This window comes from Heloderma suspectum, chromosome 1 (assembly GCF_057233095.1).
Source record: "Heloderma suspectum isolate Gila_16-S chromosome 1, 16-S_ref, whole genome shotgun sequence".
NCBI lineage: Eukaryota > Metazoa > Chordata > Lepidosauria > Squamata > Helodermatidae > Heloderma > Heloderma suspectum.
Window position 1 is genome coordinate 7,130,061 of NC_139458.1, and position 20,069 is coordinate 7,150,129.

Below are 20,069 nucleotides of genomic sequence, written 5' to 3' on the forward strand. Positions count from 1 at the left end.
ATGAAGTGGTTACGGTGGAGAGGTCATGTTTAAAACCCCATAAGCCATGTGGGTGTGGGTTGGAGGTGACTGCTGTAAAATTGATCCTTTCTGCTTCATCCATGGGTGTTTCACTGTATTTCATTCATCCCTTCTTTTTGAATGAGGTAGTGTTATTTTTATATTGTGACTTCAATGGTGGTTTGATCTTTAAACTTTTCAGATATTTGTTTTTCATTGAACTTAATTCCTACAAATAGAATAGTCTATTCTTTTAACACCTTTCTATTAATGAAAATCTGGTATGAATGTAGTAAGTTCAAGTTTTAATTTCAGGAAGAAACTTGTGAAATTCGGGACATGCGCATTCTTTCAGTGACTGACCTCCCTCCCCCCCCCGTTTAATGGAAGACTTATGGAGAATTATGAATAAAACACCAAGAAAGTGCAATGTTATTGATTTACCAGTTTGATTGCACTTGAGGTTTTACTGTAATGGAGGGAGAGCTTGCAGATTCATTGACTTGAATTTGTAATGAAGCCTCTTTAAACAATTATGACAAAAATAAAAACAATGCGGTCCAAATTGTTCAGTATTGCAGTTCCATTAAATGTTAGATTTCAGTGAATAATTATTTGGCTTCCTCTGTTGTCTTTATATAACTTTCTCTCCTCACCCAACCCTATCTCATTTTAGTTAGAATTTCTGGCTCAGATCCAGCGATGTGTACAGGGAGATCTGCATGCAAATTGGCATTTTCTTCCTCATTTTACCAAATCCTCTCTCCTTCCCTCTGTTGCACTGCAAGAGGCTTTTAAAACTCCCCTGAGTTTAAAAGAATCAATAGCATTGTTGAATAGGGGACTGCAGTTTGGGAAAGTGAAAAATCCCCACTGTGATGCATCATTGGGGCTTGCACATGTAACTGGTCTCCTTGGATCAATCCTTTGTAAATGAGGCTAGCTTGATGGACAACAGGAAGTGAAATGTACTTTGAAAATTAACATTGCAGTTCTATGCCCACTTACCTAGGAAGAGGCCTCACTGAATACAGTGAGGCTTACTCCTGAGTAAACATGCATAGGATGAGCCATGCAACTAAGTGTGGCAACCCAGCACTTGATATATAGCAAAGCTTTTATAAATCTCTTCTCTTGCCATAGGAATTTGTTGCTTGCTCTAAACTTGTAGGAATGTTCTCCTGTATCTTATTGTGTGGCTAGTGTATAATTTTACACTGAGTAGTCTGCCTATATCAGGGTGAGCAAAAAATGAACCCTCGAAGGACTGTGTTAAATAGAATTTCAGAATCTTTGCTTTGTTAGCTGTACACTGAGTGGTTCTCAAGACTTGTGATTTGACATGCATCCACACTGATATAAGCATCCCTTTGAAGGAAATCCCCTCTTCTTTGGAAACTAAGCACGTGAACCCTGTTTGTCACAAAGTTCAAGAGGAGGAACAAATAGGACATGATAGTAAGAAGGCTTTAAATAAGGTGAATGACTCAATGTGCTAAGAATCCACGAACGTCCTTTCTAAACAGGAAGTGACACACAGTATTTGGCACTCTGGTTACTCAATTTGCAGGATTTGTCGGAAAGCAAATCCGGCAGTTGACCCCCCCCCATGAGCAAAAAGCGTTCTTTTGCTATGCAGTGCTTATAGTGAGTTGAATTTTTTCCTATGCAAGGTCACTTTTAAATAGCACTGGTTAAGTATGCCCTTTCATTTTGGATGTTGAGAGGTAGGATGATAATCCTAAGAACTGGCAGTTAGGAGAGGTTGTTGTGAGCACTGATGACAGAATTAGATTTGTTTCAACTGCTATAGATTTATTTTGGCGGCAAGGACAACCTTTTTGCATCAGACTAATGAAAAATCCATCCTGCTCAGATCCAGCAATTGGATCTGAATGCTTATGGCAATTTAAATAGTATAGGATACTCAAAAGCTCTTCATTGCCTCTTGGCCATTCCGATCTTTAGAAATACTCTACTCATTTGAATGCCCAGAGCATCCAATTTAGTATGTCACTGCTATTTGCTTCTTCTATCGACATATTCATACCACATTTAACTCTGGATTCTCCTTCAAACATTTGCTTGAAAATGAACCCGTTTGACTTTCAGTGGAGTTTATTTCCATGTAGATAGGCTTTGGATTGAACCATCAGCTATACCTTTGGCTGCTTTAACTTCTGAGGATGATAATTCTATATGGTCTGCTGTACATGATGTATATATAATGATTAAAAAAATAAACCTGCTCTATACTCTAGCTGCTGTTAATTACTAGTGCATGGTTTGCTGTGCAGATTTTCATCTCGGCTATTCATACACATTAGTAGGTTAGGCTGAGAGAGACTTGCTGAAGGCCAACTGGTGTGTTTTGCTACTGTAAGCAGAGAAAGAACCTGGGTTTTCCACATACAGACATAACTCTCCATCTAAATAGAGGTCCACACTGGCTCTATGTTGCTTAATATCACTGATGGTGCTCAGTGGCTGAAACTATATGAAATGGTATAAACCAGTAGTCTTCAACCTTTTCTGACCTGGGACCCATCTTTACCCCATATATGCATTTGGGAACCCACTTACTATTTTCCCCTATATATTTGTATGAGAGTAGTGCTGCTGTTGCAACACACTAAGACTGTAGTACCAAGTAGGTGGGTCCCAACCTACAAGTTGAAGACCAATGGTATAAACTGATATAGGATATAGTTTTCCATCTTGCTTTAAATAGTGTTTTTGACAACTAAATGATACATTCCTTCACTACAACCTTGGTGTTAAAAATGGGGCTACATTTTTTGTGTTTATCACAGAAATAGGATTAAACAATATAGTTTTTACTATAGTAGTTGTATGACAAGTATTTGCTCTTTTCCTAACCCTCTCCCCTGTTAAAGCTTATTAATCAGTATTATGCACTACAAAAACTTCTATGTAGGTTTTAGCAAAAATCTGAATTTAGGGCTTTCAGTTTTTCTTGTTTTTGCAGACATCTGCCCACAGCTTTTAATCTAACTTCAGAATATTCAAGAGTATTCTGATATTGATAGTTTAGTTTCCTTATAACAAGAAGACAGAGAATTGGCATTGGGAACTGATTGGGTCTGGGACATTGCAGTCTCCTTAGCAGTCCCAAAGCTCTGGTTTGTTATACCACAGGCAGGAAACTGTTGGTTATAGTTAGATCCAGCCCAAATCAGAAGCTTCCTCTTAAGACTATAACTTTTTTGTTTCTATTTCCAAAATATGATCACGCAGTTCTTCATCCGTATTATCCCTGCTGTACTGAAGTCCTTTCCTTTTATTTTTCCAGTTTATTGCAGCTGGAAACCTTGGTATCCTGCATCGCGGCAATCACAGTTTCAAATGGTATTCAGAGCGTCCATTGACTTTCCTGAGAAGCTGAGCTTGTGTTTTTTTTTAACTGTTATAGTTTATAATAGTTTTTCTAGGAGTGGGCTGCTAAACTGTGTGGACCAATAGGGCTGCTAACAAGATCTTCTGGGACCAGTGTGCTAAATATATATCCCCCCCCCCCCCCCGCAAGACAATTTGTCCCCGCTGTAGGCCCCTGAAATGGGTTTACCTGTCTGCAGCAGTACTGGGGAACAGTATCAGGTCAAGTGAAAATAGACCTGCTTTGAAATGGAAAACTGGTTTGGGACATAAGAATATCAGCTAAGTGGAGAGAACCCATAGTAAAGTGGATTGATGAATTTCTCTTCAGAATTATTCAGAGTGGGTAGGGGATGACCACAAGATGAGAATTTAATTTATTAGAGCCTTATTCTCAGTTATGTAATTATTAGCCTTGTAATCTGCCTTATCCATATTTCCTCATGGCAGGTAACAAAGGTATAGAAATAAAGTTACCACACAAAATACTACAAAAGCCACATGTTAGGAATTTCTGCGTATGTATCTTAAAATATACTTATCTCTGGCTTCTAAATGCTTATTCAATGGAAGTATTAAATCATCCTCTTGGAAGATTTACAGGCTTGGGCAAACACCAAGGAATTCTAAAGCTGAGGCAAGTACACCATTCTATGTGTCTTTTTGTTATGTAACATGTTTGAAAGAGTGCTGTTAAAATGCTTTCTGTTGACCTTGGAAGTTGTGACGGGAGATAGAGGAGAAGGTAGTAGCTGTGTACACAGCTCAAGCTATTTGGAGCTGTAGTCAAAATTGGCACGTTGAATTGTGCCCAGATTGTGGGAGTCAGTGCAGATGTCGGGAGTATGGTTGTGACATCCTCCCATCTAGCCATCACATTTTTCATTGGCTTAAAATTTTCAGCTAGTTTTCAAGGGCAGACCCTCAGAGAGAGTGTTAAATGAGTCTAGCATTGAGGCTAGTTACAAAGAAGTGGATGATGGTTGAGAAGACCTCAGCCTTATCATCAAATAGAGTGTAGAAAGCATTGGTGGCAATTGTCCAGGAGCACTTGAGTTCGCCCCACTGGAGACAGAGACGGGTGGAACTATATTGCTCTTCCTACCCCAAGTCGCAGGGCATTTTGATAATCATTGGAGCCAAAAGTTACCATGAAGATGAAAGAATGAGGAAAAAGTATCCATTAGTAATCACTCGGCCAAACCCCATATAAATACTCTTAATTCTCAGTTTTAATGAGCTGCTTGTAGAGGTGGTTTTATATTAACACTTATATACTACTTTCATGGTTGTCTGATTGTACCCACTTATTTAAATTAAAATATGAACTGCATATTGTACTTCTGTATCACTGAGAATGATGATTATAGGAAAATGCTGTGGTGGGGGTAAAGATGATGGAAGTACTGCCCAATTGTGATCATTCAAGTGGAGTAGAATACAGTTCTTTGTCTGAAATTTAGACTACATTCTCTTTAACAAATGAGAGGGAAAAAGAACAAACATTTTACACTTATTTCTACTGCAGGGACTGAAGATGCTATTTAATATGAAATGGCTGTAGACAAACCATACCACTAGCACTAATTCTGAAACGTGGGGTGCTTCCAAACAGAGGGCTCCTAGCTCTAACACTGCAAAGACATTGTGCAGCAGTTCTGCCTTTTTTTTTTTTTTTTCCTTTAATGGATTTTCTGGGGTAGAGAAAGACTGACGAATCAGTGGGAAAACACAGGAGGGCAACAAATGGAACATAAGGACTTCTGGACCCCCTGTAGAATTCTGTGAATGAGGCGGTGTGATTGCACAATAAAAGCCTGTTCTGGAAGACCCTTAAGTGGCTTTAGTAAATTGAGTTCCAATACACACCTTCAAATTATATCGCTTTCATATTCCCCCTGCTTGACCAGCCCATTTTCAAGTCCACTGTATAAGCATTTTGAACTCTTAAGAAATCCAGAGTTAATTCTTATCTCATATATATCCTACTCATGGCTCTACCACGTGCTACACTAATAGCACTTTATCCTGAGGAATGTTTGTCTCCTTGGAGTAGCTCTACTTGAACATTTGCTCCAAACTGTGTTCTGAGTCAACATGGTTAAGTAGGTAAGCAAACCCTGAGCCTTGGGGAAGAGTGAAGGGTAAATTAATAGCATTTCAGTTTTGGGGCCAGGTTCTGATATTGGCTTGGCTCCACCGTGGATGTACTGGGCAGTCATAAGGCACTTATTTTCCCCTTTCTCCATTTAAATGGGAATAATACGAGATACGAATCCTGATGCACAGTTGTATGTAACAAGGAGCTGTGCAGAATTAAACTGGAGAATGACATGCACAGTGGCCATAGAGAGAGTATATGAGGATGCTCATTCCCACTGAGAAATAGATGGATATGTATTCAGTTATCTGTGATGCATGGGAGCAATGGGGATTGCACTGCATGGGGGGCATGTTCATTGCTCCTGCAGATCTACATCCATATGTGCCTGCTTTTATGCCTTCACATGTGCAGGAGCCAGGGAACTAGTGCTGACCCTACCTATGCAGGAGATGGATTCCTGGATCTGGCCTTCTGTGCACAGGGGCATTCTGTGCAGGTTTGCACATGCTGAACAGCTGTTCCCTACAAAATGCCTTTCTATACTTTTGATTTGTAACTGAAACTCTTATGGAAAAGATTAATAAGCAGATGATACCACTTTGATGGCTGAAAGCAAGGAGGAGCTGAGGAACCTCATGACGAAGGTGAAAGAAGAAAGTGCAAAAGCTGGGTTGCAGTTAAACCTCAAAAAAATCAAGATTATGGCAACCAGCTTGATTGAGAACTGGCAAATAGAGGGAGAAAACGTGGAGGCAGTGACAGACTTTGTCTTTCTAGGCGCAAAAATTACTGCAGATGCTGACTGCAGCCAGGAAATCAGAAGACGTTTACTTCTTGGGAGGAGAGCAATGACAAATCTTGATAAAATAGTTAAGAGCAGAGATATCACACTGACAACAAAGGTCCGCATAGTGAAAGCAATGGTCTTCCCTGTAGTAACCTATGGCTGTGAGAGCTGGACCATAAGGAAGGATGAGCGAAGGAAGATAGATGCTTTTGAACTGTGGTGCTGGAGGAAAATTCTGAGAGTGCCTTGGACTGCAAGAAGATCAAACCAGTTCATCCTCCAGGAAATAAAGCCAGACTGCTCACTTGAGGGAATATTAAAGGCAAAACTGAAGTACTTTGGCCACATAATGAGAAGGCAGGAGACCCTGGAGAAGATGCTGATGCTAGGGAAAGTGGAAGGCAAAAGGAAGAGGGGCTGACCAAGGGCAAGGTGGATGGATGATATTCTGGAGGTGACGGGCTCGACCTTGGGGGAGCTGGGGGTGGTGACAGCCGACAGGAAGCTCTGGCGTGGGCTGGTCCATGAAGTCACGAAGAGTCGGAAGCGACTGACCGAATAAGCAACAACAAGAGTATATTATAGTGAAAACTTGTCTGCATTTATTTTTGACTTTTAGGTGAAATTGAAATCAATTATTTTGCTTCACTTGTCCCACATGGTTCCTGTTTTTCAAGCGTTACTGGAGCAGCAGCATGGGACTAAACTACACAGAAGTACCTCCCATGCCACTAAGGTCACATCTGAATTGCTTGTGTGTGCAGTCAAGATTAGTGTGAAAATCTGTGGGAGTTCTGGAATCCAGTAGACTTCATAAGTATCTTAGAGGTGGACCAACTCATCAGGTCTATCATGCTGACACTAAAGGGGCATTGGAGTGCCCCTCTAGTTGAGCTGAGTTGCAAAGAAAAGGTTCCACCATTATAAGCCTCATAATCCTACTGCTGATAAAAATGACACCTATTGAGCTAATAACTTGAAACTTGGCATCCATGATATATCTGATGAGGTTTACAAACCAATTTGATAAAAAATTGCCAGAGGTACAGCAAGTTAAAAAGTACTGAAAATTGACACATTTGTACTTACATAGGAACATAGGAAGCTGCCTTATACTGAGCCATTGGCCCACCTAGCAGAGTATTGTCAACACTGACTGGCAGCGGCTCTCCAGGATTTCAGGCAGGATTCTTTCCTCGCTTTACCTAGAGAAGGTGGGGATCAAACCTGGGACCTTCTGCATGCGAAGCATGTGCTGTATCACACTGAGCTATGGCCCCTCCCCTGCTTTTTTCTCCAAGCTGGGGCTCATATATTTCTTTCAAATTTTGGTAAAAACTACTGATGGACATTATTCTGGCCTGTGGAGGAGGTGTGCCTCTCATTGGTTTGACCAGCCCCCTGCCCCCCAGCTCAATTTAAATTGCCAAAATTGCATCTAGTTGTAAGGTAAATTGCAGGCAAAGAGTTAAATTCCCTACGTACCACTCTAGGGTCCTGATCCATATGAGGTCCTATGAGCTTACTTTTGAGTAAAAAACAAAGAAAATGTACAGGTATGGGGAGCAGAAGAATCCAAGACCTCATGCCCCCTTTCGAAAAGTAGAAATACAGTGCAAGGGCCCTGATTCTTGTTCTTACTTTCTGTGTGGAAGGAAAAGGACATGCAAGGATTGTGTCTCACACTAGGGCATATTCATATGTTACACTGAATGTGTGTTCACACTCTATGTACATTCAGTAAGATGGTTGTGGGAATCTCACTCTGGTAAGTCATTCTCATTGTGTATAAGCTCTACACATGAGGAAGGGAGGCAGAGATGAGCCTGTCTCACCACTTTCTACATGTGGAAGGCGACTGTCTGCAGAGGACAGCCTCCTCTATTGTGGAAGTTCTCCCTGAGATTTTAGAATCCTGATTCTTGAAATGAAATCATGATTACCGTTTGTTAAGTATTTATAATTCCATTTATATATAGGTAAACTTGCAAGAAAGCAGATTGAAATTCATTGGGGAGAGACTAGGATTGCCAACACTATAATTATAAATTATCTTCCCCAAAACCAGGGAAATTCAGTGATCAAATATCTGCAGGTTTAAGACCAGAGTTGGCTCAAGCTCCACAGACCCTGGAAATTAAAAGCTGATTTGTGGACCCTAGTTTGATGTTTGGGATGCAAATAACAACAACAGTTACCCCAGCAAAGTCATCTCTACTATTGGCTGTGGCTGTTGGTAAAGTAATTGTTTAACTGGATTAGTCTTTGGTGTTCTGTTGATGAAAGTGCAGCACAGTTTTAGCACCAGTAATAACTGAACACTGATCATTTGTAGAATCCAATTTTGAAGTCCCCTGCTGCTGGAGAGACCTCTAAGACAAGTGACTTGCTTTAACACATCATTTTAACTTTGTCTTGGATAGTGTTGTGGGTTTTCTAGAAAAAAATTGAATTGGAAGGAGGGGTGGGTAACTTTTTTTGGCCTAAGGGCTGCATTCCCCAGTGTCTAGCCTTCTAGGGTGTGTGTGCAAAAAGAGGGCAGAGCCCAAACAAAAATGGATGGGGCTACTGCACACTCTTTCTGACACACACACAAACCCACATGCGTGCACATACACAGGAGAATGGATATGTTACACATACAAACACATGCGTGCCCCCTTCCCCTGAAACACACTGCTCTCATTAGTGGAAAATCTGGATTGCCCTCTCCCCTGAGTGGGAAAACAGGTTGATATGTTTGAATAATTCTGGTTTTAAACAAGTTGGCAAGTCTCCACTTCCCCTCTGGAATTTCTTTAGATGTCACCGAGAAGGGCAAAGTAGAGGTGAGTGAAGTGCTTGCAGGACTGCTCCCAAGAAAGGGTGGCGGTGAGTTGAAGAGGGGTGGAGCATGAGAAGAGAGGCTGGCAGGCAGGTCTGAAAGGCTCTGCGGTCAGGTTCTGGCCTATGGGCCACTGTTTCCCTGCCCCTGTCCTATAGAATCATAGACTAGGAGGGTTGGAAGGGGCCTCCAAGGCCATCGAGTCCAACCCCCTGCTCAATGCAGGAATCCAAGTCAGAGCATCCCTGACAGATGGCTGTCCAGCATCATCTTGAACGGCTCCGGTGTGGGAGAGCCCACCGCCTCCCTAGGGAATGGGTTCCATTGTCGTATTGCTCTAACAGGACGTTTCTCCTGATGTTCAGCCGGAATCTGGCTTCCTGTCACTTGAGCCCATTCTTCCGTGTCCTGCACTCTGGGATGATGAAGAAGAGATCCTGGCCTTCCTCTCTGTGACAACCTTTCAAGGACTTGAAGAGCGCTATCATCTCTCCCCTCAGTCTTCTCTTCTCAAGGCTAAACATGCCCAGTTCTTTCAGTCTCTCCTCATAGGGCTTTGTTTCCAGTCCCCTGATCATCTTTGTTGCCCTCTGAACCCTCTCCAGTTTGTCTGCATCCTTCTTCAAGTGTGGTGCCCAGAACTGGACACAGTACTCCAGACGAGGCCTAATCAGTGCTGAGTAGAGGGGAACTAGTACTTCCCAGGATTTGGAAGCGATGCTTCTATTAATGCAGCCCAAAAGAGCATTGGCCTTTTTTGCAGCCACATCACATTGTTAGCTCATATTCAGCTTGTGATCGACAACAATTCCAAGATCCTTCTTGCTTGTCGTGTTGTTGAGCCACGTATCCCCCATCTTGCACCTGTGCATTTGGTTTCTTTTTGCTAGGTGCAGAACTTGGCATTTATCCCTATGAAATGTCATTCTGTTGTTTTCTGCCCAGCGCTCCAGTCTATCCAGGTCACTTTGAATTTTGTTTCTGTCTTCCAAAGTATTAGCTATCCCTCCCAATTTTGTGTCATCTGCAAATTTGATCAGCATTCCCTGCACCTCCTCCTCCAAGTCATTAATACAAATGTTGAAGAGCACTGGGCCCAGGACTGAGCCCTGCGGTACCCCACTTGTTACCTCTCCCCAGCTTGAGAAGATCCCATTGATAAGCACTCTTTGAGTCCGATTCTGTAGCCAACTGTGGATCCACCGGATCGTTGTTTCATCTAGCCCACTTTGAGCTAGTTTGCTCATCAGGATATCATGGGGCACTTTGTCGAAAGCTTTGCTGAAGTCGAGGTATATGATGTCTACAGCATTCCCACGGTCCACAAGGGAGGTTACTTGATCCAAAAATGAGATCAGATTCGTCTGACAGGACTTGTTTTTGACAAATCCAAATACTCTAGTCACGGTAAGCATCTAGCAGTGCTACCAGTGTCTTACATTTACCATTTTGGTGTATTAAATGCCTGTGTTAATAGTCTTTTTAGTAAACCAAGGGAACAAAGGCTTGGTGTTCCAGATGGGGAACATGGTGCCCTCCAGGTATTGCTGACCTGCAGTTCCAGTCATCCCTTACAATTCACTATCCGCTGATAGGAGTTGCAGTCCAACAACATCTGGAGGGCCACACATTCCTCACCCCTGTAATACATAACATTTAGTATGAGAAAGTGCTTTTGGCTGTTCAACCTGATAGAGTAGGTCAGTATTATTCCAATGTTGCAAATGGAAGGCTGAGAGGTTCGCCTAAGGCTATCTAGTGAATTCATGCCAGAAGCAAGGGACTAGGGACTTACTGGTACATGGCTCAGTCTCAGTCACTATGCTACAGTTGATGCTGTGCCCCGTTGTGATTTAAAATAAGGCTTTTAAGTGCCTTGTTTTAGCTATACAAAATCAGACACATTCTGTTCCCTTCTTTCCCAGCATTGCTGAATTTATTATTTTCAGTTAAAATTGGGAGCATTTTATGTTGAACAGGAGTTTACAACGATTCCTCCTGTTAGCTTTATTTTCTTTCAATTTGAAATTTGGACATCTGTGGATATGGGGGCCTTTCTGCATTGCAGCTGAGAACTGGGGAAGCTAGTGCAGGGAAAGTACCATAGTTATGGATGTTTGCAGTAACTTGAACCTTGACATTTGTGAAATGTCATTCATTCACATCGTTGCCTTGACTGAGATGCTATGATAAATGACTTATTTTCAATGTAGGAATCGATACGTGTCACTTCATTGACATTTCTTTGACTCCTCCTGTAATTGTTAATGCTTATAAGTGGGGACCCCACAATACAGTGTTGGGGGTGTTCCCAGCCTGAGTGCTACAGTGCTTCAGTTTGGGATTCCAATGAGCCTTGAATAGGAACGCTATAGCACTGGCACTATACGGCATTCCTCTTCAGGACTTGGTGTGCAGCCAGCCCCAGATTCAGTGCAGAGCTAATGCTGAGGCTTGAGCCAGCCTCCAAGAGGAGCATTGCAGTACTAGCACTACGCAGTAGTTAGGTCTGGGCTAGCTGCCTCAAACTTTTTTTTTCAGCATTGATTGGCAGCAGGATTAATGCATGTACCCCAATCTGCACTGTTATAGGGAGGTTTGCGGCTGGCTGCCAGCCCGTACCCTGAGCACTTGAACGATACAGAGCCAGATGGGTAGGCTTTGGGAAAGTAGGAAATAAAACAGTTATGTTTCCTCCCCACCCCTCCACTTCTGTAATACAGTAGTGCTATAATGTTAAAGCACTTAGGTTTGGGGTTGCACAGCCAGCAGTGTTACAGCGCTAGGAGGATGGTTCTTCTACATTTCCCTCCCTTTGCTATATGGAAAAAGTCTGGGAAAAATTGAGGTTGGGATGTGTGCATGGTTGATGGCACACATCCCCTGAATCCATCCACCCACCCACCCACCCATGCCATTTCAGGATCCTTTGAGCTGTGAAAGGGATAACCCTTGACAATATAGTGATCATGGGGGGAAATTGTGTTTGGGGATGCTCATCTAATGGTGTGCATCTCCTGACCCCAATGTCCTCCACCCAATTAGGCCCTAAAGAGGGGAAACAAGCAGCAGGTTGCTTAATTCCTTTCAGTTGATCAGCTGCCTAGCCTGCTGTGGGCTTTTCTTGCACTCTGCCCTCATACTGTCACTGTGCCACAGTTCTTGGCTGCCTTTTTTCCAGCTTTAAAAAAATACACCCAGCTTCTCTTCATAGTAGGGGGTTCCCCTATGAATGCAAAATTCCCTCTTATTTATAGGTGGCCCTGTTTTGCTGTGCTATTTGTTGGCATGAGGCATCTACTTTGCCTAATTAGAGTGAGTGATCCAACTTAAAGCTAGCTAGAAAATTGATTGTCTGCTGTGGGCAGGCTTCAAGCTTGTCAGATCTAGTTTATTTTTTTTACTAGTACCCCAAGGTCTTGAAGGTCCACCAACCCCAAGAGCCAGGTAGGAAAGAAATACACTTAAAATCAGAGAACAGAGTGCCTCTGAGCGCATTCTGGGTCTAGGAATTTGTTTTCAGTATTAGGTCTTAACTGATCTTACCCCAGGCTTTCTTAATTTCAGCAGCTGAATTTAGATGGAAAAAGTAATTTTGTTGTTGCTGTTGTTAAACAATTGGGAGTTGGAGATAAACAAGTTGCTGATCTACTGAAAATCACAGAGAGATGTACCATTAGTTCCTGATCTACCTTCTGTCCCCGCCTCCATCTGTGGACACACCGCTACTACATGGAATGATAGTTTGAATACTTGTGCACTACAAAGGAAAAGAACACTGAAAAACTAAAGTTTACTCTGGAATATTGGCTTCAAATACTGCAGTCGTAGTTGTCAGAGTATGTTCAAATACTGTTTTAGGGATCATTTCTTCCTGTTAGATGTAGAGACTGGTGTGCCCTTTAGCTGGTGATTGATAGATGCTTTTCTGCCTCCAATTACACATATTCCATGCTAAGTTTAGTTTGTTTTCCTCTTATTGAAAGGCAATAGTCACTTAGGTTAAGACAATACCTTCTGGATGTCTGAGCTACCAAAGCCTGGATGCCTAGGGGGGAAAACAGTGTCCTCCTTCATTTTACTATAATTAGAATAATTAAATGATATATTTAAAGATGGAGGGAGAAGAAAGGGACTTCTGCTCCCATTTTAACCCCTGTCATATCTGGGGTCCTACAGGGGAACTGTGCTTAATAGATTGCACTTTTTAAATTATGATGCTGACATAATGTATGCCTTGTTTCTCTTGTGGAAAATCTGCCTCAGTTTCATACGTTGTTTCTGTGTTTGCGAACCTCCATCTGTTATCTCAAGTTTGCTGAAATTAGAAATTAATCTGTGTGCCGGGAGTGCCAGGTGTGAAATCTTCAAGGATGTTGAGGCTTTGGTATTAACACGTCTGTGGTAGTGAACATGAGACTCAACTCTTCAACCATTCAGCAATTGCTTGAGGGAAATGTTTCTGTAAAAGGCCATTCTTCCTCTCTTAAACACCGTCTTTCTGAACAAATTCCCTAGCTTCTGTTCAAAGTATAATCTTGCAGGTTTATTGCCAAGCCATTTCAGTCTCTTTTTTTGGTTATCAGCTGCTAGAATGTTTTGAACCTTTGCCAGGTCTTGTCTGGTTTTTACTCTCTTTAGTTCTTTGTAGCGGCAGAAGAAGGCCTGAGAACATGAATTTATTGGCCGAGTGTAGACATAACTCTTAGCCATAGTTAAGAGATCCAGAGTCAAGCCTTTCTCTCCTTGTTGGCGTTAACCCTGGTTTAGTATTGTGTCTACAACTGGCATTTAAAACCAGGATTTGAAGTAGGTCTGCAAACCCCTGGCTAAGTAGCTCTTTAATGAGCTTCCTCCATGCATTGAAAACTTGGTTGTTTGGGCAGGCAGTTGGGGTGGGCTAGGGAAATTTTAGAAAATGATGTTTTAATGTGTAATTTTATTGTTTTTAAACTGTTTGTATTATTGTACATCGCCCAGAGTGGCCAGGGGACCGGCCAGCTCGACGATTAAGAAATTTAATAAATAAATAAACCTAGTTGGTATTAACCATGATTGGCTAAAGATGTAAAATTTCTGGACACTTTGGAACCATTAAAAAGTCATCCCCCCACCCCTGAAAAGTTGGGAAAATCAAACCTAAACTTATTTTACTGCTTTAATGACATAAAATGGATTGGGTGAAATCCCAGTGGTACCTTCCATTGACAAATGTCTATCAACGGAACAGGACAGGGGACCATTTCCCCTCCACCTATAGCCTCCTGCCCCTCAAATCTGCTCTGTAGGGTTAGGGGACCCTCTGGAGCAAATTTCATGGGGATGCAAATTTCTGAGATCTATCAATGAATCCCGATCTACGTTCTCCCCACCCCTGGTTTAGGCAGAAGTAGTTTTACATAGTTACAATATTAAGGACATGCAGCATATTTGGATATCAAGTTAAACAGCAGGGATAGTCCCCCCTCATTTTTCTTTTTTTTTTCTCCAGGGCTTCAGTTCTCTCGAGATATAGGAATAATGTGGGTAAACCATGTTGTTGTTGTTGTTGTTGTTGTTCAGTCGTTCAGTCGTGTCCAACTCTTCGTGACCCCATGGACCATAGCACGCCAGGCCTTCCTGTCCTGCGGTCTCTCCCGGAGCGTGCTCAAGTTCATATTCATTGCATCAGTGATGCTATCTAGCCATCTCATCCTCTGCCGTCCCCTTCTCCTTTTGCCTTCAGTCTTTCCCAGCATCAGGGTCTTTTCCAGGGAGTTTTCTCTTCGCATTAGGTGGCCAAAATATTTGAGCTTCAGCTTCAGTATCTGTCCTTCCAGTGAGCAGTCAGGGTTGATTTCCTTTAGGATTGACTGATTTGACCTCCTTGCAGTCCAGGGGACTCGTAAGAGTCTTCTCCAGCACCACAGTTCGAAAGCATCAATTCTTCAGCGCTCAGCCTTCCTTATAGTCCAGCTCTCACAGCCATACATTACTACTGGGAAAACCATAGCTTTGATTAGACGGACCTTTGTCGGCAAGGTGATGTCTCTGCTTCTTACTATGCTGTCTAGGTTGGCCATAGCTTTCCTCCCAAGGAGCAAGCGTCTTTTAATTTCATGGCTACAGTCACCATCTGCGGTGATCTTGGAGCCCAAGAAAGTAAAATCTGTCACTGCTTCCATTTCTTCCCCTTCTATATGCCAGGAAGTGATAGGGCCAGATGCCATGACCTTATTTTTTTTAATGTTGAGTTTCAAACCAGCTTTTGCACTCTCCTCTTTCACCCTCAACAAGAGGCTCTTGAGATCCTCTTCGCTTTCTGCCATTAGGGTGGTATCGTCTGCATATCGGAGGTTGTTGATAATTCTCCCAGCAATCTTAATTCCGACCTCTGATTCATCCAACCCGGCATTTCTCATGATGTACTCTGCATATAAGTTAAATAAGCAGGGTGACAATATGCAGCCTTGTCGTACTCCTTTCCCAATTTTGAACCAATCGGTTGTTCCATGTCGGGTTCTTACTGTTGCTTCTTGAGCCTCGTACAGGTTTCTCAGGAGACAGGTAAGGTGGTCTGGTACTCCCATCTCTTTAAGAATTTGCCACAGTTTGTTGTGATCCACACAATCAAAGGCTTTAGCGTAGTCAATGAAGCAGAAATAGACGTTTTTCTGGAATTCTCTTGCTTTCTCCATGATGCAGCGAATGTTGGCGATTTGATCTCTAGTTCCTCTGCCTCTTCTAAACCCAGCTTGTACTTCCGGTAGTTCTCGGTTGGCGTACTGCTGAAGCCTAGCTTGTAGGATTTTGAGCATCACCTTGCTGGCATGTGAAATGAGCGCAATTGTGCGGTAGTTTGAACACTCTTTGGCGTTGCCCTTCTTTGGAATTGAAATGTAAACTGACCTTTTCCAGTCTTGTGGCCACTGTTGAGTGTTCCAGATTTGTTGGCATATTGAATGCAGCACTTTAACAGCATCATCTTTTAGGATTTTAAATAGCTCAGCTGGAATACTGTCATCTCCGCTAGCTTTGTTGTTACTAATGCTTCCTAAGGCCCACTTGACTTCACTCTCGAGGATGTCCGGCTCAAGTTCAGTGACCGCACTATCATGGCTATCAGGGACATTCAGATCTTTCCTGTATAGTTCTTCTGTGTATTCTTTCCACCTCTTCTTAATCTCATCTGCTTCTGTTAGGTCCCTGCCTTCTTTGTCCTTTATCATGCCCGTCTTTGCACAAAACGTTCCCTTGAGATCTCCAATTTTCTTGAAGAGATCTCTAGTCTTTCCCATTCTGTTGTTTTCCTCGATTTCTTTGCATTGTTCATTTAAGAAGACCTTCTTGTCTCTCCTTGCTATTCTCTGGAACTCTGCATTCAGTTGGATATATCTTCCCCTTTCTCCCTTGCTTTTCGCTTCCCTTCTTTCGCGAGCTACTTGTAAAGCCTCATCAGACAGCCACTTTGCTTTCTTGCATTTCTTTTTCTTTGGGATGGATTTCGTTGCTGCCTCCTGAACAATGTTACGGACCTCCGCCCATAGTTCCTCAGGCACTCTGTCTATCAGGTCTAATCCCTGAAATCTATTCCTCACCTCCACTGTATATTCATAAGGGATATAATTTAGATAGAACTCACTCCAGAAAAGTGAGGAGGAAGGAGCTCACAATCCTGAAGCTCACTCTCTTCATCATGGTTGAAAGATTTGGAGTATTATGTCTCCACTAGCCATTGTATACCAAAGTCTCAAACAAGTATTATGAGATGCCTGCAAATGGTGAATCTAGGAACATTTCTAAGTATTTGTTTTAGCCCATCTGCTCTTGAAAATGGTGAAGCCAACTGCTATCATAATCTAGAATCTGCCATGTACATGCAAATCTGAAACAGCAGAAGTGCTAGTGATGCAAAATATTTCTTTCTATGCAAACTCCTTCCCCGCTCTCTCAACATTTTTCAGAGAAGCGAAAGCTTGGACCAGAATTCATCGTAATCATTTGACAGATTTCTCTGAGAGTAGCCAAGGCTCATTGCAAGCTGCATGCTTTTCTATATTTGGTTTTGTTTAATTTGATGATAGAACTCTGTGCTGTTGAAATATGTGGCTGCCACTCCTGCTTTCTAGCCATATTACACCAGTAGAATCTGTTGTGTTTTTTATGATGCCAGTGTTAGGATGACTTTACTATGCCTTCCTTTTCCTCTAACTAGCTACATTTTTCAGAAATTCAGAGAGATAATTGTTTCTTAAAAACAATTCTCAGAAAGTTACTTGTTGAGCAGCCCAGTCTTATGACCTTAATTCAGCTGCTGTGATGTAAAGTCTTCCTCATGATAGCTAAAGCAGTTTTCTTGTACTTGGGAGGTGGTGTAGAGAAGTCCTTCAACCTCTTATCATAGAACTCTTGCTGTGAAGAGCACAGGATTCTGTCACAATTATAGGGCTTATGAATAGATGAGAACCAGGGCTGTATGTACTTGTTTAAAACTCTGCTCCTGGGCAACCCAGAATCTTCACCAAGCAAAGGCAAATTCTGTGGCCTGCATACACACATTGGGAAAACACACACTTTTCCCCCCCAGAATTCCGTTTTTGTTAATCAGGGTGTGGGCAAGAAGCAATGCCAGGCACCAAAGCCCTACCTCCAAGTACCAGAAATCTTATTTCTCCAGCTTTCTGAGATCCCAGTAGGCACTACCCATGCATTTTCAAACATATCTTTGCAGCCGTGACTAGAAACCCTTTTCCCTAATGAAAGCTGAGATTCTCAGGAAGCTGGATTGATTCTCGCCCTAGTGCCATACCCTGTGTTCCTGTGGAATCATGGTATTTGCTCAGCATTGCCCCTAGAATGTTTTACAGTGCCATTACTAGCTTGCTCCCCAACTGACCTCATATGTAGCTCAGCTGTGGTCCATAGTGCCATGTGGGAGCATAGCGTGCATTTCATCAGTGGTGCAGTTAGCCAACACTGCAGCAGCATGGTCAGATTTAGACCCCTCAGAGATGTATTTATTTGAAAGATTTTTTTTACTGTTCTCTTTAGCCAAAACAAGGCTCCAGAGTAGCTTCCACCACCATTTTCAGTTACTAGTATCTTTTCAGGCTGAATTCAAGGTGCCTGGTGTTAACCTTTAAAGCCTTAAATGTTTTGGGACCAGGTTAACTAACACAGAGGTAGGCAACCTGGTGCCCTCCAGATGTTTTGGACTACATCTCCCATAAGTCCCAGCCAGCATGGTCAAGGATTATGGTAGACCAAAATAACTGTAGATCACTGGGTTGCCTACCCCTGATCTAAGGAATGCCTTCACCCATATGATTCTGTCCATACTTTAAGATCAGCTTTGGAGATCCTACTTGTATTCCCACTGGTAAGATCAGTTAGGTTGAGAAGCATGAGAAATAGGGCTAGCTTGGTGGTGGCTACATGGTTATGGAATTCCCTTCTGAATTAGTTACACCTGGCCCCTCCATTACAGGCTTTCAAATGGGTCTTAAATATATTGCTTCCAGGCTGCCTTTCACTGAGAGTGCTTTTTGTGCAGCTGGCTACATGTGATTCTGAGCAATAAATATTTTATTTATTGGAATCCTTGTAGTATCATTTAGATCTTTGCTGGGGAAAGTGCATTATTCATCAACAAAAGAGAGGATATTTCTGGTGCCCTGACTGTAGAATGTCCCCCCAAGAGATATGGCTGACATGAACACTATTCTTTTTGGTGTCCGCTCAAAACTTCTGTATTTTCCCAGATGTTTTAAACTATTGTATTTTTTGCTGGGTGAATAGTTTTATGCCAGCTTTTATTGTATTAATGTTAAGCATTGTTTATTGTACTTGATTTTAAACTTGATATACGCCATCTTGGGGTCTTCTATGGCTGAAGGTGCAGTTTAGAAAATGTTAAAGTGCTATCTTATAGTAATTTGGTGTGACTAATTTAGCAGTATAGTTCTGTTTTTACTGCTTTGTGAAAGTATGGCCCTGAAAGCCCATAAATACATATGTATATTGATGGCCTTATTCCAGGGGTATGCAACCCGGCACTTTCTAGTTGTTTTGGATTACAGCTTCCATATGCTCCAGCCAGCATGGTCAATGGTCAGGAATTCTGGGGGCTGTAGTCCAAAACACCTGGAGAGTATAAGGTTGCCTACCCCTGCCTTATTCATTGCTTAGACCTCACAAGTAAGTGGTCAGTAAGTTTCCATACAATAGAGTAATGCTTATGCCATTCCAGGGTATTAAAAGAATAACTGTTCTGGTGGATGGGATAAATTATGGAAACAGAAGTAATTGGTACCATTGAGTTATGGACCTACAGAAGTCATAATGGTGGCTATCTATAGCCAAACAAATAGCTGTAAATATCTTTGGATGCTTTAAAAAAAACTTAAGTAGGCTGGCGTTGCTCAGTTATTCGATGTAGTTCCTAATCCTGTACCTTTACTCTCCTAGATGTCAAGAGGGATTGGTCTGACCATGCCCTGTGGTGGGAAAAGAAGAGAACTTGGCTTCTTAAAACACACTGGACTCTGGATAAGTATGGAATACAGGCTGATGCAAAGCTGCAGTTCACTCCTCAGCACAAACTGCTCCGACTCCAACTTCCCAACATGAAGTATGTGAAGGTGAAAGTGAACTTCTCTGACAGAGTCTTCAAGGCAGTATCTGACATCTGCAAGACCTTTAGTAAGTATCCACTGCTTATGGAGCCAAGTAGTGCCCCTTCATGTGGCAAGCAGCCAGCTTCAGTAGCTCTCGGTACCTATTCTGTAATGTGGCAGTTATCTGAAGCATCAGCCTTCTAGCAAGTATAGCTTAGTCTGTCTTCCTCTGAGTTGATTGTTCAGCTTCCTAAGGGTCTAGTGTCACATGAGGCACTTCTAAAAAGAGGAAGGAATAGCTTTCAGTTGATGGAACTAGCAAAATGCCTGCCAAATGCTGGGATTGTGTATGGAGTAACTGTG

At 42.2% G+C, this 20,069-nt stretch overlaps 1 protein-coding gene across 8 annotated transcripts in view; it reads left to right on the top strand.

Annotated features, from left to right (window-relative positions):
* FERMT2 (FERM domain containing kindlin 2) overlaps window positions 1–20,069 on the top strand; it is a 159,642-nt gene that overhangs the window by 13,030 nt on the left and 126,543 nt on the right. For 6 of the 8 annotated variants that reach the window (XM_084834608.1, XM_084834628.1, XM_084834597.1 and 3 more), the window contains exon 3: window positions 19,558–19,791. In XM_084834608.1, coding sequence (XP_084690734.1) covers window positions 19,558–19,791 — 234 coding nt within the window. Of the gene's footprint in view, window positions 1–3,313; window positions 3,370–19,557; window positions 19,792–20,069 lie in introns of all 8 variants that reach the window. The other 2 variants (XM_084834652.1, XM_084834662.1) reach the window with 1 other exon arrangement.